Source organism: Desmodus rotundus, chromosome 5 (assembly GCF_022682495.2).
Source record: "Desmodus rotundus isolate HL8 chromosome 5, HLdesRot8A.1, whole genome shotgun sequence".
Classification (NCBI taxonomy): Eukaryota; Metazoa; Chordata; class Mammalia; order Chiroptera; family Phyllostomidae; genus Desmodus; species Desmodus rotundus.
The window spans coordinates 9,013,868-9,035,369 of NC_071391.1; the positions used below are offsets into that span (position 1 = coordinate 9,013,868).

Below are 21,502 nucleotides of genomic sequence, written 5' to 3' on the forward strand. Positions count from 1 at the left end.
TATCACATACTGCTAATTTCTTCATATCCAGGTCCCAGAAATTCTGGAGCCACATGCAATTGGTTGAGAAGACAGATTCAAGCAGGGGGGTTCCTCACACCTTCATTCACCACTGAGTACCTAAGAAGGAACTGGAATGAGTGTCTTTCCTTTTTATGGTGGGAGAGTCGGACTAGGGAATTAAAATGAGTGAAGTGTTTTGTTGTTTATTTACTTTTATTCCCCGCCCCCCATAGCAAAATAAAAGCGACTCTGGTGGGACTCGAACCCACAACCTTTGAATGCCTCCACCTATCTAGAAGTCCAATGCGCTATCCATTGCGCCACAGAGCCAAGCGCCTATGCACTTCGTTGCGCTGCTTACATCAAAGCATGAGCAGTGTCTACCAGGGGATATCACCCCTGGTTAGGTCATGCTTTCTTTCTTCACGAAATCATGTCTGTGTCGCCAAGGAAAAGTGTGGATCGGAGCTGTGCTTCAGGATCTGAAATCATTTTGAAAGTTGCTCTCTCTGAAGGATCGCCCAGCATCAAATCTCAGCCTCATTCCAAGTCGGACAGCAAAACGTCTTTGTGTGGAGTTATTCGACCTTGGCGAGCATACTTTCACGTGCGGTTCCATAGTGTAGCGGTTAGCACATCTGCTTTACACGCAGAAGGTCCTGGGTTCGATCCCCAGTGGAGCCACAGCATGAGGGGGTTGTATTTTGGTAACTACATCCTTTAGGATAAGCGTCCTTTTTGCCAGCCGGATCTTGGCGTTTTGCTCTGGGAAGCGGCAGACTCCGCATTTCCGTCCGTGGCTCAGGGCTTTGTCTACCCTTGCCGTCACCATTTGCCGGCGCGCTTCCGTAGATCAGCAGCCAAGGCTGCCCCCGTGTGTCAACTCTTGGGAGGTGCAGGCGGCCGGGCCCTTCTTGAGCCGCTGCGCCTGCGCCCTCACGACTGTCCCTGGCTCCTTGCCTGCAGGTGCCAGGACTGGGACCCTCCTCCTGCTCCCTTCTAAACCTTGCGTGGTGCCACCACTTAGTTGGATATCCCGATGGCCACCTCCCTCCTTTGTTGATTAACTTAAAGTCCAGATCTAAATTAAAAATAGTTTTAAAAAAGTTATATGCTTGTGGCAAAGAATTCAAACAGCCCCACTTGTTTTCCGTGATGTCTCCCTCTGATAAAGGTTTCCTCCTTAACCAGACTCCAGCCTGGCTCCTCTGAGCGCTCCCTTCAAGGACACCCATCGACCTTGGCCTAGAAAGATTTAAATAAACAGTAACATCAACATTGTTTCTAGCAGCCTCAAGGAGCGACCCGGAGAAGACCCTAGCTCCACTTTTAAGTCAGCTTCGTTGGGGTGTAACTTGCATACAATAAACTGAACCCAATTAAAGGGTACAATTTGAAGAGTTTTGACATATACAGGGTCCGGCACAAGTAATGCCCCCCCTTTTTATTACACAATCATAAGCGTGTAATTTTGTCACAGAACAATATCACACTCAAGCACACCATATGACATTTTAGGTGAAATGTTCAAATTAGAACTATAAATTATTACACCCGTATTATTACCCTACCAACCACACTGCAGCAGACATTACTTCTGCTGGACGCTGTATATATAGACACCTGTGAAGTCACCACCACAGTTAGGATAAGGAACATCTCTATCACCCCTAAAAGTCTCCTCGTGCTCCTGAGAATTGCAGAACTCTCAGCATGTAAGAACAACTCGGTGCAAACCTGTGCACCAAGAGACACCACGCTGTACCATGGACTCTGGCAGAATACGGCATGTCCTTAGGATGACCCTGGCCTCCCATGAAAATGCCTGCTTGGGAAAGCACCAAGCTGCCTGGAGAATTTACTGTTTTTTCCACAAACAACGAGGCAGTCCCTGACCTCCCTTTCTTAGGGCACTTACTAAAAAGGGCTCACAATTGTGGATGCGTATCTCTTGCACTCAGGACTGTCTTCCCTTTCAGACTTGAAAGACAGCTCAAGCAACAATAACTCAACAAAACTCTGCAGAGCCCCTCCGCGCCCCCGTACCCCCCACCCCAGGGTAGTGTCGGGACTGGAGTTTTATGGATGCTTAAATATAGGTCCTTGGTGCTGACTACACTAGCATTTAAAAATTAAATTGAAACAACCCAAACCATCTTGGAATTTCTCGAAGAAGTCCAGAATGGCAGAATCCCTCCTAAACTTAGCCTGTTTGTGTATATAGATGCATTTATTTGCTGATAAAAATATCGTGGAAATCTAAAAATAGGTTTACAGGGCATGGCCTAGAGTCCATTTTTAGCCTGTACCATTTTAATTCGTCTACAACATGGTGATAATAAGCCCTATCTCACACCTAGGGTGTCTCTGAGGAGGAGGTGAGATTGTATGTCAGTTTGGAAACTGAAAGCAGCCGAGGAATCGGATTTTGCCAGTGGCTACCTGCTCTCACCAGCTCCAGGTGAGCGTTTCTTTCCTGACACAGGCCAGGTCCACCTGTGGGGGCCTGTCTGATAGTGACTCATCTTGCTATTGACCCTGGTATAAAAGTGGGAAATGCCATCTCTCCTCTGGGGATATTTTTTCTTTGTTGCTCAGGAATTCGAGCTAAGACATGTGTCTAAAACAGTCAGAGTATTGTATCACATACTTGCTTATAAACATAAATAATTATTGTATGCAGTAGCAAATGCAGGTATTTATACTACAAACCTTTACAGAAAGAAATTAAATTATAATCTTCAATTACAAATGCAGTCATCTGGATAACAGACCCTGGGGGGTCCATGCAATATTCAAGGTCTCAGCATTACAGAAAAGTGGGCAGGATAATGGAGCTCTGCTTAGCTCATTTTTTACTTGCTTTTAGCAAACATTTTTGAGGTGATTCTTATGTGCTATGCCAACTGCTCTGTTTTATCTGTTCCAAACCTATACTATCCATGTGAAATAACTATTATTGTCTGATTTTATAGATGAGGAGACTGAGGCACAGAAGGTTCAAGTAACTTGTTCAAAGTCATCTCACAGCTGGTAGAGCCCGGCCTTGAACCAAGATTTGTCTTATTCAAAGACTTGTGCTCTTCACTACAGCAACGAAACTTCTCCCCAGGGTGGATCAGCCCTTCCCAGAAAATCCTGCCAAGAAAAGGGCTCAGGAGAAACCTTTGCAGGTGGGAGAAAGAAGCATGCACATGATGAGTGACAGGTGCAGCTGAGAGTGACTTAGCAAGAGAGGACGTCGGAAGTGACTATGAAAAAACCAAAAAGCGGAGTCTGAAAAAGCAGACTTTGCCGTCTTTAGAGCTACCTCCACCAGGAGCCCGGGTCAACTACAGAGCGCTCCATGCGATGGGCAGAAATGGAGTTCTGCAGAGCATTAACTTAAACACGAACTCCTCTTGAAAAGAGGAGCCTGGGGGGAGCCTGTGGATGCTGCCTTTTTACAAAGATTGGGAAGGCTACTTTGAAAGTATAGGATTGTGCACCTTGTCTTGAAACACACACACTTAGAGAGGGAGAGGGGGAAATGGATAAAGAAATACAATTTTATGTGTCTTTTGTAAGGTCAAAATTAAGGAGCATGAAGATTTCTTTGAAAGCACCCCAAAGAGTACTACCTTTGGAAACAAGCTTATCAAACACCCCGGACAGAGCCTGCTAACAGAGAGTTACCCTCATATGCCAGCCCCCGTCTCAGCCAATGCTGCCCCATTCTCTGCGTTGAATTGTGGTCTCTCAATTCAGTTTTCTCTTTCCCAATATCGAAAAGCTTCTACACTGATTGAATGAGGGCACACGAGGGCACAGATAAGCTGGCCTTTAAATCACCTGACTCAATTCCGTTCCCAGCTGAGAAGCAAAGCTGACCAGACTGCATATACCTATTCTGGAATTTCTGTCTTTACAAAATTGTTTTTCCAAGGCAGGTCTCCCTCCTGAGAGCTGGGGCTACCAGCACCTTCTCGACTACCTGTGAAACACTCTGAGGTCAACATCTCACCGAGTAGAATACGGACAGCTTTTCAATTTAGAAGTTCACACACACACACTGACTTCGGCCTCCAAGTGGGAAATGAATCCTCTTCGGGTGCTCCAACTATAGTTTAGAAGAATGTAGGTTCTGGGGAAATTCTGTGTTTAATGGAACATCTACCTCAAGGCTAGTAATTCTGTGATCATCTTTCTTCAGCTGGGAAAAGGCAGCCTCAGGGAATCCCCCTATTCTGACTCTCCCACATTGCCTTGCGGAGCTTGGGCCATCTCTACTAGACCCTCAGCCCCAAGCCCAGTGAAGGAGGTAGCAAGAGAATGTTGTTGGGTATGAATGTGGAAGCTGAGTGGCCAACTCAGCGGTTTCTGTGGGTCATTAAATGTCACTGATCCCTTCTCCTCCTCTCTCTCTCCCTCTTCTCCCCTCACAGTTCATGCAGAGGAGCCAGTGCACATCTGGGACGTGTCCTTTTCTCTGGACAATGCATATGACACAGTCCCTTGTCCCCTTGGCTTAGGAAGAGAGCAGTATGTTAAACCACACCAAGGATGCAGTATTTCTCCTCACCAAAATCACTCTGGCTGCAGTCTGCTGAGAACCGAAACTTCAGTAGAAGGGTAGCAATGGGAAATTCAAAGCTCTGCGGCCACCGTCAGAGCCACTGCCAGAGGCTGGACAGTGCAGATGTATGTGTGCAGCTTCAGTTTCATGGGACAGGTACATTGCCCCGTGCAGTTATTTCAGTCTGCATCACTGAGATCCACAGCTCGCCGAGAGGTGGCACAGTGAGAGCCCTGGATGTGCACGCATTCAGTTTCTTCAGAATTACGTTAGTGGGTTCATGGGTAGCCAGAGATGTTTATCGTTAAAATGTTTGGTCTAGGGAGCAAGGCAGGGAAGGGCAGTTTGAAAGCCATGTATGTGCCTAGAATGCACTGACTTTTCTATGGCTCTCAGCAGCAGCAGAGCTGAAGAAATAACAAAAGCTGATTTCACCCTGGCTGGTGTGGCTCAATGGATTGAGCACCAGCCTGCAAACCAAAAGGTTGCTTGTTCAGTTCCTTGTCAGGCATATGCTTGGGTCGCAGGCCAGGTCCCGGTGAGGGTGCAGAGGAGAGGCAACCAATGGATGTTTCTCTCCCTTTCTTCCCCCTCCCTTCCCCCTCTCTAAAAATAAATAAATAAAATCCTAAAAAACAAAAACTGATTTCAATGGGAAAAATGCAGCCCAGCTTGTGACTTTATGTCATGCAGATAAATGATATGTATTGTAATCAGATGCAATTGCTTTCCCCTGAATTGTAGAATCAGGTGATGTTGTGTGTTTAGAGAGAGTTTGAGGAAGTCTCAGGGACACTGATGAGACAGGGGTTCCTGCCCCTAGGGATGAGGCTTCTGAGTACAGTGATTCCGACCCCATAGATCTTTGGTGCCATCCCATTGTGACATAGAGATAAAAATCTACTTTGAGTGACTCACAAGAGCTAGGAAGGAAAGGAAAGGACACATTTGCATGAAAAGGACTATACAGTGGCCTGCGGCATGCATTTTTCACAGGCAATTTCATAACGAAAGCCTGGGACTCTCAAGACCAGAGCTACCTGAGCGAAGAGAGCAGGACTCTACAAACGATGACAGATGGGAATTATTGTTAGAATTTGCAGGCTAGGGGATGGCAGTGAACACTGTAAAAAGTTAGAACTGATTGATCAGGAGACAGGGAATGGCCAACAGTTGGGCCAGTTAGTTGATGAATGCTTGTGGGGCCAGCCCCAATCCAGGAGGGACAGTGGTGACATCTGTCTCCAGCATTCACATGCACAAGAACATGCACGTGCACATTCACATCCACGTTCACGTTCACATCCACATTCACATCCACATCCACATGCACGTGCACGTTCACATTCATGTTCACATCCACACTCACATGCACATTCACATTCACATTCACGTTCACATTCTTGGGCTAACTGTCCTTGAGCTCTTTTCTGTCCCTCTGGGTTGGTCTGACTTCTTGGTCTGATCTCCTATTTTCACTCTCAAAGCCAGGGTTTATTTGGGCCCGTTGTCCTCTTTGATACGAAACTCTCCTACACTCTGTCTCATCAGCTTCAGAGTGACTCTGCGAGCTGTCCAAATAACAACACACTTACTGTCATGTTCTAGTGACAGAAAGCTAGAAATTTTAAGATAATAGATGCTTTGAATTCCGTGTATGTCCCCATGTTTTCCATCCTATCAGTTTTTGTTTAAGTAATGAGGACTATAGGCCGTGTAGGAGAAGAGCGTACCACAGCAATGGGGATGATATCAGCCTTTAACTGAGCATTTACCACTGGCAGGGCATCGTCTGTTTCACACGTGTCATCTCATTGTAATCTTCACAGCGACTCCATGAGACGGATATTATAAGTGCCTCTGTGTAGGTGAACTATGACCTGTGAAGAAGTACAATACCTTGCTCAATATCACACAGCTGGCGGATGGCAGAGACAGGGCCTGGACCCAGGCCTGGACCCATGTCTGTCTGACTCAGAACTCAGAGTTTTCAGCTACAACGCTTTTCCTTTTTACCTTACTTTTACCATGCTTTTCCAGACAAACGTGCTAGCCAAGACTGCCTCTTCACCAACAGCAAGAGATTGGAAAATAGGCTGGTTAGAGTTTTAGCTTCCTTAACATGTGCCCTCTGTCTCTCTGGCAGGAAGGATGGAAATCCTCAATGGCAAAGCCGGTCTGAGATTGGCCCTGGAGAGGCTGCAACTGGGAAAATCAGTTCTTGCGCAGTGAGAAGGGAGTGCTCCGTGTGTGGGATCCCTGGGGGTTCTGCCTTTGTCTAAACAGATCAGGAGACTGGGAGTCTGACCCGTGTGGACTGCAGAAGGTAAATCCCTTTAGGCCATTCTGGGAAATCTTCTCAAGCTTTTTCATTCCTGGTAAGAATCCAGGAGAACAACCATTATGTGCCTTTTAGATCACAAGACCATGTGGAGTTTAACTAAGCAGAGAAAACCTCTGAATCTGTGAGAGGTACCCATGTAGGTGTATTTCAGTGTCACTGATCACGAGATCTTTCCAGAACAGGATTTGGCATAGAGAGGTCTAGTAATGTAATACATTGCATTTACACGGTGCTAGAACAATAGACTGGGTATCTGAAGACACCTCTACGAGATTTTGAGCAAATCCCTTTATCTGTAGGCTTCCACTTACTTACCACTTGAAAAAGGGGCTGGATTCAATTAATTTCTTCACTGCCATTTAGTTATCCTTCATGGGAAATGCATCCATCAACTTAATCTTATAATACTAGTTATTTTACTCTCACCAGAAGCTTGGGGTATCAGTAACCTATTCTTAAATAGGAAAAATAAAATGTTACTTAGTAAGTACAGTTGGTTTATTGACAATCTGAGTACATATATAAGCCACTGGGGAAATAGTGAAAGGAGTCCCTGGTGAAGAAGAAGTTGGGGATTCTCACTCTATTCCATCACAGGAAGCGTGGAGTTTTCTCTTCAGTCTCCTCATGGCTGACTTCATCTCCTGGTTCCTCAGAGTGTAGATCAAGGGGTTCAGCAGGGGGGAGATGACAGTGAAGGTGACAGAGATGGCCTTATCTGGGGGGAGGGCAGTGAAGGGCCGGGCATAGACGTAGATGCAGGGCACAAAGTGCAGGGTCACCACGGTGACGTGGGCTGTGCAGGTGGAGATGGCTTTCCTCCTGCCCTCCCCTGCCTGAGACCTCAGCATCCTTAGGATGACTGTGTAGGACACCAGGAGGAAGAAGAACCACAGGGTAGCGACTAAGCCATTGTTGGAAATCATGAGGAGCTCCAGGACAAAGGTGTCTGTACAGGCGAGGTTGAGGACCTGGGGGACATCGCAGTAGAAAGTGTCGAGAACATTGGGTCCATAGAAGGGGAGTGTGAGCAACAGGGAAATCTGGATGATGGAGTGGACAAAACCCCCCACCCAGGAGGCTGCAATGAGGGCAGTGCAGCGCCCCCTACTCATGGTGGTCACATAGTGCAGGGGCTTGGAGATGGCTATATAGCGATCAAAGGCCATCACCTAGAGAGAGAAGATGTCTGCTCCACCAAGGAGGTGGAAGAAAAAGATCTGTGTCATGCAGTGTGCATAGGAGATGGTCTTCACCTTTGACAGAAGGTCTGCTAGGACCTTCGGAGCAGTGATGGAGGAGAAGCAGAAGACAAGGATGGCTAGATTGCGGAGCAGGAAGTACATGGGGGTGTGAAGGCGAGACTCACAGGTCACAGTGACCACGATGAGGAGGTTTCCCAGCAGAGTTGTCATGTACACAAAAGACAAAAAAAGAAATAAGACCAGGCTCAGGTCTTGGGACTGAGTAAGCCCCAGAAATATAAATTCTTTTACCATGGTGCCATTTTCCAATGCCATTGAATCACGTTTTCTCATCCTCATGTAGCTTGGAAAAAATGAAAAGTGTTATTTCAGAAATTGTCTACTCTCCCTTAATAGATTCAGGTTTACAGCGCCAGGTTTAGGTCTGAAAACTAGTGAGCTGTTAGGACAACACGAATTGCTCTCCCGAGATTATTGTTAATGTGTCCAAAGTGACGTCTTACTCCACGAACACTCATTTAATTATTCTTTTTTTCTGCGAATTATAAATATTTTAGAAAATGCATAAAAATATTGCTCTCAGCATGCAAGTTCTAAGTATCCAAGATAAACAGGGGCAGGGGAAATATTCGGAAAGGGACCACTGTGATACGAGGGTGATAAAAATGGGGTCAGATTGGTGTGTGGGTAAGGCAGTTTCTGTCTGCGGTGACTCAGGTCCTTCCGAATTCCACAGGAACACGTTTTTTGTTTTGGGTTTTTTTTTTTTTTCATTTTTCCAGACTGGTTGCTCCATTTAAATAGTTTAAGAACTCCTATCAGCAAAATGGTTCTCTTTGGACTGAATTTGTTATATGCGAGATGCGAGATCGAAGGTTCTCGTTCTAGGAACTGACGGACTCAGACTCTTAAGAGATTTATAGATGGTTTATTGGCCAAACAAGCTTTACCTGCGCAGGGGCGGACTCTCCCAAAGTGACCGGAGTCACGGTGCTCCGTAGAGCTGCAAATGAGAGCCGCCCCTAACCCTAACAGACTAGGGTTTTTATGCAAGAGCAAGCAAGCAACTTATCCAGAAGCTGATCTCTGCAGTTAGCGATTGGCCCAAATTTAGCAACGCGGCACACTCAGGCGCAGTTAAAAAAAACTTAGTTTCCCTCTATTTTCACTGACCTCCTCTCCTGTCAGTCCTTGTTTTCTTAAGTCCTAGCAATGCACTTATAGGGAAGTCCCTCAGCCCATCCTCTTTGTGGGTTTCCTGGAGGGTGCTGGCCTAAACACACACCCTGTGCCTGTCATTTCACTGCGTCCGCTTGGATCCTACAAATTCTACTCCTCCTTTTAAAAAAAAAAAAATAACAAATTTAATTCTATGGAAAATTAGAAACATTTAAAGCCACGTAATTTTTCTACTGCTATATTCTTCCTTAAGGGGAGTTTTTCTTTCTAATTTTAATTTAGATTACTTTAGGTATCAAAACCTCAACTATAGGGAAAAAAAAGTATAACTCAGAGCTTTTCTTCTGTTCATTGTTTAAGTTTATTCCTTAAAAAATTACTTTCTTAATGAGCTGTCGTTGACATACAATAGACGCACGTATTTGAAATACACACTTGGATGGGGTTTCACAAGCTGTAAGCTTATACCCGCGGCACCATCACTACATTTAAGACAGTTAACATATCTGTCACCCAGAAGTGTCCTTTGTAATCTTTGCAGTCTGCCCCCTCTGCCTCCCCTTCTTCAGGCAACCACTGATCTGCTTTCTGCCACTACCCATTAGTTTGTTTTTTTCTAAAATGTTCAGTAAATGGAATCCTACAATATGTAATTTTTTTTTTGTTTGGTTTCTTTCCCTCTAGAATTCGGACATGTTTTCGTGTGTACCAATATCTGTTCCCTTTTATTGTAGGGACATGCAACAGTTTGTTTATGTACTTGCTTGTTGATGAACATTTGGCTTCTTTCTACTTTCTGTCTCTGAACGTTGCCGGACAGATTTTTGTGTGAACATATGTTCTTATTTTTCTTGGGTAAGTACCTAGGAGTGCAATGACTGTAACTCTTAAAATTCAATAATGAGAAAACAGACAACACAATTTAAAAGACAAATGATTTGTATAGACACTTCAACAAGAATATATAGGGGTCGCGGAGAAGTACATGAAAAGATGTTCAACATCATTTATCACCAGGAGAATGTAAATTAAAACTATAGTGAGATAATAGCACGTACGTATTAGGATTGCTAAAATAAAAAAAAAGATGGATATTTCAAGAGTGAGCAAAAATGGAAAGGAATTAGAAGTCTGGTGGAAATGTAAAATGGTACAACTGCTTTTGAAAACAGTTTGGCAGTTTCTGAATATGTTAAAAGTATACGTACCATATAATCCTGTTGCTTTTGAATTCCTGTTTTCTGTCTGTGAAGGCTTAAAATGGGCCTTTCTCTCCCGTTTCTTCTAATGAGAAACAAAAGAAATGTAAAGTCACTTCCCTCCCACTTTCTGGGGGTGCCTTTCAGTTCAAATGAAGATATTTCTTTTCACCAAGCTCACCTTCCTTTCAACTTTTCTTTCCTCTGTGTGCAATTTTGTCCAATGTCTATTTACCATGAAAAACTAAAAAAAACTCTCAAGAGGCATCAGAGCGTCTCTGGCATCACACGGTGTGTCCAGTGCCAGCTGGGCACTTAGCGCTTATGCAAACGCAGACAAGTGACTTCACCCCTTTGGGCTCGGTCTCTGCGTCAGTGTTTGGAAACAAAAGCATCTCCCTCATGGGAATTGTGTGACAATTCAATGAATTGGTCCATGTAAAGCAACAGCACTTAGGACATGGCCTAAGCCATTGAAAGTGTGATTCTGTGTGTGTTGGTTGCCTTAAAGGAAAACTCCAGGTTAGCGACTCTCACAGACACAGATTCGTTAGCTACACCGACAGTCTTTTAGAGGAGCTGTGTATTTCCCAGAACACGTATTCTAAACCAACTTCAGCTGAACATACTCTCTTGAGGAAAACAGATAGATATCTTCCTTCAGCGTCAGTTAAAGTGGCCCAGCAGGTGGTGACACTGAATGAGAGTAAGGGGAGCACTTGCTTGGTCTGGCTTTTCACCCGACGTCATCTCAGCAGACCAGAGAAGTCGGTGCAGGGTCTCTGCAGTGAGAGCCATCAGGGCTCAAGTCCTGGCTTTGTCACTGTGCTTTGGGGGAGTGAGAGACCTCCTTGAGTCTCCACTTCTTCATCTATGGAGTGGTGAAGTTATGAGAATCAGGTGAAAACCTCCCGCAGGGACCCCACGTAAATAACAGACCATCGTTTACACAGACCAGTAGAAGGCACGTCAGACCCCGAGTCAGGCCTGCTTGCCAGAGAGGAGTGGGTCCCAAGTTCACAAACCACCTTTGGTAATTCAGATGACATCCACCAGCTTCTGTGCCACCTGTCTGCTGTTTTCAATCCACCTGGTTTTTTAGTCAATACTGATGGGGAATTGGCAGAGTTCTAGGTTATTTGAGAAAAAGGAATATAATTTAAAACCGCTGGACAAAAAAAGGAAATCTAATAGTGATATTGGTGATGGGGACCATCTGAAGACAGATGAGCTGTGTGTGAGCAAAGGGTGATTTCTCACTAAGAGGCTCAGAGAAACTTGCACGGAGAAGGTGACGTCTATGTTTGGCATAGGAATGGACAGAAAGGGAGCTCTGGCTTTCGGGGACCCCTTGAATATATAAAGGTTGCTTACAGGTGGTAAGTTTGGCTGGAAAGAAAGGAAGCAAACATGTACGTGTAGAAGACATGGGAAAGGAATCACTGCTATGAAAAAATTTTTTTTGGTAAATCTAAAGAAGGGTGTGTAGGTATTCACTGTATTGTTCTTGCAATTTTTTGTGAAGATTTGAAATATTTTATTTTCTTGCTAGTTTTAACTTTAGCATAAGAAATATCTTTGTGGCAGTTTGAGAAGCTCCATCTCCAAGAAATAAGCTTGAGAAAAATCCCTCTTCTTTGTATAGTTCAAGGGTCCCAGAAAACAAACACTGCTTTTTTCCCTCCTCCAAATGGAACTCATTTCTATGTATGTCATTTCACAATATCCTCTTTGTTATTATTTCTTAGCTGTGCTGTCTGTCACCAGAGGTTCACCCTGGAATGCAGCATCTTGTATACATATTATGTGATGTTTACTCAAAATGTGCTAAATTAATATGCCTATTAGTGATTAGATGTATGTTTCAATTTTTTCCACTCTTCTGCATGGACACCCAGAACCCACAGGCACACACACTCATGTGGAGTTATGTTTCTTACCTAAAATCTCCAACCTTCTTTCCCGAACATCCTAAGGAATGTTCACATGGACATTGGGAATCACTCAGCTCCGGGAAACTGTGTTAAATAACTCTCTGAAGGCCAGTGATTTCAGAGGCTTCTCTTTTATCTTCACATAAAATAAAAGCAGGCTTGGGGAGTAGTCTTTTCTTGGCTCTTCTATGCTGATTCCCAGCGCTCTGTCATATTTACTGATTCCCTAATCCCCCAACTAGTGTGAGAATTATCAGAGGGAATAGAGTTGGCTGTGGCTGTGGAGAAATTCTGCCGATGGTGAGGTTGTTTCAGTGGGAATAATTAAGATGTGTCTCAGGCACATGTCCTTGGGAACACACATTTTGTCTAGGGTCTAACATTTTCTAGGCGTGACAAAGATTCTGTCCATGACCAAACTCTTACCAAACTCTACCCCTGAACTTTTCCTCTAGATCTCAGCTTTCAGACCTCCATGTCTGTCTCGGCATCGTCCAAGTTGTGCAAAAATCCTAAGTCAGTTTAGCCAGAATCCCCTACCCTTCACATCGAATCAAGTTCCTCATCCTCCACCATCCCCCAAGAGATATCTGAGCACCCTTGCCTCCCTTCAGCAAAAACCGTGTTAGGTAAGTTTAGGCAGAATCGCCCCTGATGTTTCTTCCAGTAATTTTCTTCTTGGGAAACAAATGTCTATTCTTAGGGGCTCTGCACAACCTCCTCCGGCAGTTTCACCACGTGGGGCAGTCCCTGAAGTGTGAAACGCAAGTGTTGGAAGGAGTCCTGGGGCCCGAAAGGGGTGTGTAGGCCAGAGTGAGCGAACTCCCTCTCAATGGCTGAGGACCAAAGTGGGTGACAGAGTTCTCACAGGTGCACGTGTGGCCAGGAAATCCACCCTGGGGCCATCAGCAAATCCCACTGGCTCGACCTTCACAGTTTTAAAAAATTCTCACCACCTGACCCATTCCTATCCTAAGTCATGTCTCCGTTATTTTTCCTGGGACTATTTCAGTAGTCTCTTAGTTTTTCTCTCTGTGTTTGTCTTTACCCCTCATCAGTATATTTATAACAGAGCCCCTGAAATTCTGTGAAGACATGCACATTTTCCTGCTCTTTAAAGCCTATAAATAGCGTATACATATATCAACTTGCACCTCTTAAATATATGCCATTTCTATTTGTCAATTATACCTCATTAGAGCTGGGGGGGAACCCCCCACAACAATTACAATATGATAAAATTGTTTGAATGTATTTTGATTGTATTTTCTTAATTTCTTCCAAGTCTGCATTGCAACAGTACATACCTCTCTGGTTAGCAGTTTGATTTCTCTACTTTCTTTTGTACCATGAAACCCATATTTTTACATTATTATTTCATGCTGTTCAGAATCTTTGAAAGTCATGTGTATCTTAGCAGAAATATACAAATTAACTAGAAAGTTTTTAGTAAATACAGTTTCTTTGATGGACAAACATTTTCAAAGGTGGTAAGAAGGAGGACAAAAAGGAGAAAAACAATTCTCTAAAGCTTTTCAGACAGCGTGAGTCTTCTCTTCAGTCTCCTCATGGCTGACTTCATCTCCTGGTTCCTCAGAGTGTAGATCAAGGGGTTCAGCAGGGGGGAGATGACAGTGAAGGTGACGGAGATGGCCTTATCTGGGGGGAGGGCAGTGAAGGGCCGGGCATAGACGTAGATGCAGGGCACAAAGTGCAGGGTCACCACGGTGACGTGGGCTGTGCAGGTGGAGATGGCTTTCCTCCTGCCCTCCCCTGCCTGAGACCTCAGCATCATTAGGATGACTGTGTAGGACACCAGGAGGAGGAAGAACCACAGGGTAGCGACTAAGCCATTGTTGGAAATCATGAGGAGCTCGAGGACAAAAGTGTCTGTACAGGCGAGGTTGAGGACCTGGGGGACATCACAGTAGAAAGTGTCGAGAACATTGGGTCCACAGAAGGGGAGTGTGAGCAACAGGGAAATCTGGACGATGGAGTGGACAAAGCCCCCCACCCAGGAGGCTGCAATGAGGGCAGTGCAGCGCCCCCTACTCATGGTGGTCACATAGTGCAGGGGCTTGGAGATGGCCACGTACCGGTCTAATGCCATCACCGAGAGAGAAAATACATCCACCCCTCCAACAAGGTGGAAGAAAAACATCTGGGTGAAGCAGCCATTGAAGGAGATGGTCTTTCTCTGGGACAGAAGGTCCACCAGCACCTTGGGAGCTGTGATGGAGGAAAAGCAGATGTCGGCGACAGATAAATTACGGAGCAGGAAGTACATGGGGGTGTGAAGACAAGATTCACAGGTCACTGTCACCAGGATGAGGAGGTTTCCCAGCAGAGTTGTCACATACACCAAAAGTAGGAGAAGAAAGAAGACCAAACTCAGTTCTTGATTCTGGGTGAGGCCAAGGAAAATAAATTCTTTTCCTCTGGTGTCGTTTCTCAGCTCCATGGGGTCATCTTCTCTGTCTCTCTTGTGTTTCCAGCTACTTCACATGGAGAGGTACTTGTCTATTTTCTGTTTCCTTCCTATGCACTAAGAATGCAGTTCCGAATGCTGCCCGTGTGGCTGTACCGTGTGCAGCTTTTTGGAGTTGTCCAAATTTCTGAGACTGCAGTCAGTGTGGTGATCAAATAGAATGATCACATGCAAAGTCATTTAATAATTCTTTCTCTATAAGACTGTTTTTGGACAAATGTTTAAGAACAAACATTTACGTTAGGTAGTGACCTTTACATAGCATATTTTAATCAACTTATTTTCATTGTAAAATTCTATTAATTTTATTCCAAATATACTCAATGAATCTCAGGAACTGTCTGAAGCATTAAATACAATGATACGTAAGACATGGCTCCAGCCATTGTACATTTATAGTCTAGACGTTTAACATTTGTATTCGCAAATATTCTGTTGACTTCAACAGGGTCTTATTTTGCTAAAAAAAGGGATGTCATTCTGTTCCTTGTTGCAATATTGCTGTGACATGAATCAGTTTCCTCGCTCTTGACTCTTTAATGTTGAATTTCTTAAAATTACAGCCTATTATTCTGTGTAACTTGTCACTGTAATTACTTTATACTGATTCAATTATTTGCTTAATAACTTAAACATACATAGATATTGCTATTGGGGTACAGATTGAAACAATGTGTGAATCCTGATCTCAAAGCATATCATTGATTTTTTACGTTATGGTTAAAACACTTAAACATGAAAGCTACCCTCTTGACAGATTTCAAGTGCATGGCTCCGTGTTGCTAATGACAGCCACAGGGCTGCACAGCAGACCTCTAGAACTTATCCATCTCGTGTAACCGACGGGACCCTCGCTTGAGTGTAGGGGGCAGAATAAAGACAGTGACCTGCCTCTGAGAAGTGGCCCATACCGTGTCCGTCATGTTCTCTGCCTCTTTCCCTTTGTGGGACAAGAGCAGGAGAGGGAAGGGATCACACGGCAGGGGGAGACCCTGGTATCATTAGAATGATGCCTTTTAAAAAAATCAGCTATTATTGATCCTTCTTAGGAATTTTATAATGATTATTTGTTCTACCTTATGCTTAACAAGTGAACATTTCTAGCAGCATCCAAATGTACATGGATAAATTGGACCCCATTTGCAAGGCACTTCCAGCTTATCGAAAGTGGATGGTTTGTGTAAATTGATGACTATAATGTATGACATAATGTGAAATGTGTCACGATAGAAGTAGAGGCAGATCTGGGTGGGATGGGAGATGCGATAGGAACTATCATGGTTTCCAGCAGTAACAAAAACGACTATGTTTTGAATGCTTACACAGACAGCAGTATGATGATGCCCAGAGGGACGGGGCGTGGGGGCTGGGTGGAGGTGGGCAAAGGAGGAGAAAATGGGGGCATCTGTATTAATATCAACAATAAAAATAAAGTTTAAACAAAGAAGTAGGAAAGTTGTTTCATTTAATTTCACCACCATCCTTTTGTAAGTGTTAATGTTATTCTTGTTTTTCATACGGAATACATTATGAATCCATGTTTGCCTGAAGGGAAGGGAGGGGTGGAAGTAGGAAGGCAGAGACTGTCGTCTTTCCCCCTCAGTCTTATATGTATAGACAGGGGCTAATTTTGTGTAATAAGAATGTTTGGCAACGTCTGTCTGAAGATAAGAATTAGGCATACAGGGGCTCTGGAAACCCAGTTTACGCTGATTTTAGTCTGCAGCAGCCTCACCCATAAGTAACTCAAAGTGTCACAAATGCGTGGTGCCTTCTCGCACATTGAATGGACCACATTTCTGAATCCCTCTGAACACAATGTCTTTCTTTCCAATGGTTAACACCCACCTGTGTTGTTTCCATCGCTGAGACCATCTTCGCTATGAAGCATTTAATACACTACCTGGAAGATATTAAAGTCAAACTATACATCATCAAAACAAGGACATCTCAATTTCACTGTGCATAAGCTTCACCCTTAGCTAGATGGTGGATGCCTTACCTAATTCCTTGGGTCCTGAAACTCCAACCCCAAGGTGTATGCTATAAGGTACCATGCAGAACAGAACACTGGTGACATTAATTCTTGAAAATTTTGTTTTTGAAGGTAAAGCCTTTTGGAACACTAAATATCTTAGCATCATTGCCTACCTGTCAGGAAAGGGTAGATTCAAAGAATCTCCTCTTCAAGAACTTCCACTGTGGGCCCATCTTATATACAAATCCCTCAGCCTCAGGCCTAATACAAGAATTGCAAAGGGAATATTATTGGACAAGGAAGTGCAAGTCAAGTGTCTGATTCCTCTGTTGGTGAAGAAGTTTCAATGGGAATTATTAAAAAGTTCCTGAGACTTTCACGTAAGTGCAGGGGCACACACACACACGAACGCATTTTCCTAGGTGTCCAGATTATTTAGAGGCAGTATGAGATACTTACACTCTTACCCGTGGTTCAGTCAGAATGTTGCGAAAGCATGCCAAATTTCGTGCCCAAGAGATGACCAGGGTCATGGGCATTTTCATGGCTTGCAAGGCTCAGAGGACACTGTATACAAATGCGTTTCAATTACCTTGCCAAAAACTAGAAGGAGCGAATTCGACCTGAAGTCCTTTGCCACCAGTTCAGTTTCTAATTAAAGACGTGGTGATCACGGTCTCATGGTGTTGCCGTCTCCACATGTAGAGAAACGTGGCTTTGCAGATGTTTGGGAAATGCACATTTTTCCTGTTTTCCAACGATTTACTCTTATGGAATCTCTCAACTGGGATATAGCTGCATAAATTGTGTAGACAGCCTTACACAATTACAGAAGTTATATAAAATTAACTCAATTTATTAAATAGTTTCATCTTATGTGGAATGTACTTCCACTGTTGGCAGAGTAATGATGGCTTTAGATTGAACTGCTTTTGTATTTTGTTTTAGGAATTTAAACTAGTTAACAGAGATGAAAACTGCAGGGGGCAGGGTGTGTGTGTGAGATGGATAATGCTTTCTTTCCCAGCTGTGTTGAGATATAATGGACATATACCATTGTGTGTGTTTAAGGTATGCAGTGTGTTGATTTGGTACATTTATATATCGCAAAACGATTATCATTATACTGTCAGCTAACACCTCCATCACCTCACAGAATTCTTCTGGTGGTGATATCATTTATGATCTACTCTTTTAGCAACTGTCAAGTGCACAGTACAGTACTGTTAACTGTAATCACCATGCAATACATTAGGCCTCCTAACTTACCCACTATAGGAGACCGTTCTGTGTGGCGTGGGCCCAGCCCCCACTCGGAAAGGCCAGTGGGGAGTGGGGTCCAGCACACAGGAACCAACCACAGATAGGTTCTCCTGTGGGGAATCAGGCCTGCATTGTACCTAGGCCGCTTTGAGACTTGCTTTTTGCTAAAACTCCCTCACCCTGAATTGAGGCAGCAAACATTTACTGCATATCTTTAAAGTAATTTCCTAAAATCTGTGCTAAACTTTCCAAGGACAAGTGTAACCAGTTCAACCACTTTTCCCTTTACATTTGCAAATATCCTTCTTTTCTGATGTAATTAGCAACATCCTCTCCTTTGTTTTCTGTAAAAGGTAACCACCTACAGCAAACCTGTGCATAGTAAATAAGGACCATCCTTAATGTAATGTGCCCAGAAAAGCAATAAAAGCCTGTCCAGGCAGGGTTTAGTGCACTTTCCTCTTGAGAGAACGGCCTTGCCGTCCCTTTTTCTCCACAGGACTCGGTAGTCTGTGTGAATTTGTCCGGTCTCAGCCACAATGCTGGGGACACTGATTGTAGATGACCATGTCCACCCACTTTGACATTGGAAGCTTGTACCCTTTGTACAACATCTCCCCATCTAGCCCCTCCCCCAGCACCAGTCAACCACCATTTCGCTCTGTGTTTATGTGAGTTCAGATTTTTAGATTCCAAATGTATATGAGATCATAACGTACTTGTTTTTTCTGTCTGATTTATTTCCCCCAAAGTCCACTCATGTTGTTGAAAAGGGCAGAATTTCCTTAATTTTTTATGGCTGATAACATTCTATTATATATATATGTATATATACACAGACATACATATATACTTAAACACACCATATTTTGCTCAAATTTTCCCATTATTTTTTGAGGGAAAAATAAGGACGCACATTATACATAGGTATAATGATTATGCACCATAGGTATAATAATGGGTGCAATAATCCCATGTGTAATGCACACAAAAATGTGGGTGCACATTATACACGCAAAATACGGTACATACCATGTGTACACACTTACATACTGCATCTTCTTTATCCATTCTTTGCATCAGTGGACACTTAGATTATTTCCATATCTTGGATGTTGTAAAGAACATGTCCTTGCCACTACTTACCTCTCAACCTTTTTGATTTGTATTTCTTTGATGCTTAGTGATGTTGAGCACATTTTCATGTACCGGTTGAGCATTCATATGTGTTGTTTGAAAAGTATTCAGAGACACTTCTCCAGAAGAAAATAGAAGGCTGATAGACATATGAAACAATGCTCAATGCCACTAATCGTCAGAGAGATGAAAATTAGACCCACAATGTGATACCACCTCACACACGTCAGAATGCATCTTATCAATAAAACTGCAAGTTCTGGTGAGGGCGTGGAGAAAAAGGAACCCTAGTGCACTGTTGGGGGAATGCAGACTGCTGTAGCCACTATGGAAAACAGTATGGAGTTTTCTCAGAAGATTAAGAATGGACCTGCCTTATGACCCAGTGATTCCATTTCTAGGGATTTGTCTGAAGAAACCCAAAACACTAATTTGAAACAATATGTGCATCCCTATGTTCATTGCAGCATTATTTACAATAGCCATGCTATAGAAGCAATCCAGGTGCCCATCAATAGAGGAATGGATACAACAGCTACAGCACATATATTCTATGGAATATTACTTGGCCATAAAAATTAATGAAATCTTATCATTTGCAATAGCATGGATGGACCTAGAGAGTATTATGCTCAGTGAAATAAGTCAGTCAGAGAAAGACAAATACCATATCATTTCACTTATATGTGAAATCTAAAGAACAAAATAAATGAACAAACAAAATTGAACTACACTCATAGATACACAGAAAGAACTGGTGATTGCCAGATGGGTGGGGGGTTTGGGCACTGGGCGAAAGAGATGAAGAAACTAAGAAGCACAAATTGGTAGTTACAAAAATGTCAAGGGGAAGGAAGTAAAGCATAGGAAATATAGTCAATAATATTGTGATAACTATGTGTGGTGCCAGTTGGGGTACTGGACATATCAAGTATGTAGAGTATATGATTGTCTCATCACTAAGCTGCACACTGAAACCAATACATAATAAAAAATTAGTATGTTGAAATCCTAATCCCAAATATAGTAGTGTCAGGATGTAGGAGTTCTGCAGGTATTAGGTCATGAGGGTGGAGCCCTCGTGAATGAGATTAGTGGCCTTAGAGGAGGGGCTCTCTCTCTCGTCCTCTTTCCACCACGTGAGGATTCAATGAGCAGATGGCAGTCTGTAACCCAGGAAAGGGCTCTCTTCAGAACCTGAGCATGCTGGCACCCTCATCTTGGACTCTCACCCTCCAGACTGTGTGAAATAAATTTCTGTTGTGTATAAGCCAGGAAAAAAATAAAGAAAAATATCTATTCATTCCTCTGCTCACTTTCGTTTTTTTGCTATTAAGTTGTATGGGTTCTTTATATATTTTGAATATTAATTCCTTATTGGATACATAATTTGCAAATATTTTCTTCCATTCTGTATGTTGTTTTTTTATTTGTTAATTGTTTTTTGATGTGCAAAAGCTTTATAGTCTGATGTAGTCACCTTGGGAAAGGCAGATGCAGGAGTCATGTCTTTATGGCTTTCTGCTTATCCAGGTGTCCCTGCCATGTGCTCCAGTCTCTCAGGCCCAAGCCTAATATGAGAATTAGCAGAGGGAATTTTATTGAATGTGAGTGTAGAAATAGAATGTACATTCTTATGATAGTGTTGGAATTCCAGAGGGAGTTAAGTAGTTTAAAACTTAATAAGTAGTATAAAACATGAGTCATTACTGCATGTAACTCCACACACACACACACACACACATAAGCACAAAGCTGCCCACCTTTCTATGCTTTAAAAATTCTAGCAAGGCACCACAAGCTATAAATCTATTCTGTGATTTTCTGAGTTTTGAGGAAATATATCAAAATAAATACCTAATACTATATGATCATCCATTCTTAATGTGGACAACTTGCCCAAGAGTGCAAATATTGGTCCTTTGGGGTCAAAAAGTCTTAGATATTACAATGATGTGTGGCCCTTCATGGAGCCTCAGTACATGAAAGGATGTACGCTATATCTTTGGTGTTATATTTTCTTGTGGAGGTGCTACATATCTAAAAATTTTTAGGAAAATTAGAAAAAATATCTAATGAAGATTCTTGAGGGTCAGTAACTTCAAAAAATTTGAAAAGCACTGGCATATGATTAGGAGTCTTGGCCCAATGTCTCTGCCTTGCAGGACTCAGAGAAGGTCACAGATGTGTCACCAACTACGACCTTTTTGGCCAAAT

The 21,502-nt window shown here is 43.2% G+C and overlaps 2 protein-coding genes and 2 non-coding genes across 4 annotated transcripts; 1 reads left to right on the forward strand and 3 right to left on the reverse strand.

Moving 5' to 3' along the window:
- Positions 1-247: 247 nt before the first annotated feature.
- On the reverse strand, positions 248-333 carry TRNAR-UCU (transfer RNA arginine (anticodon UCU)). Its single transcript is given in 2 exon segments — positions 248-283; positions 297-333. It is a non-coding gene; the product is annotated as a tRNA-Arg (tRNA).
- A 281-nt stretch (positions 334-614) lies between these two features.
- TRNAV-UAC (transfer RNA valine (anticodon UAC)) lies at positions 615-687 on the forward strand. Its single transcript has one exon. It is a non-coding gene; the product is annotated as a tRNA-Val (tRNA).
- A 6,793-nt stretch (positions 688-7,480) lies between these two features.
- On the reverse strand, positions 7,481-8,317 carry LOC128780823 (olfactory receptor 4D11-like). The gene is made up of 2 exons (XM_053923848.1): positions 8,159-8,317; positions 7,481-8,074 (listed from the first exon to the last, which is right to left on the reverse strand). The coding sequence occupies exons 1-2, from the start codon at positions 8,315-8,317 to the stop codon at positions 7,481-7,483; spliced, it is 753 nt and encodes a 250-aa protein (XP_053779823.1).
- A 27-nt stretch (positions 8,318-8,344) lies between these two features.
- Positions 8,345-15,102, reverse strand: OR4D10 (olfactory receptor family 4 subfamily D member 10). The gene is made up of 3 exons (XM_053925735.1): positions 12,426-15,102; positions 10,495-10,570; positions 8,345-8,450 (listed from the first exon to the last, which is right to left on the reverse strand). Exon 1 carries the CDS (start codon positions 14,878-14,880, stop codon positions 13,945-13,947), a length of 936 nt encoding a protein of 311 aa, XP_053781710.1. The 5' UTR covers positions 14,881-15,102; the 3' UTR covers positions 8,345-8,450; positions 10,495-10,570; positions 12,426-13,944.
- Positions 15,103-21,502: the final 6,400 nt, after the last annotated feature.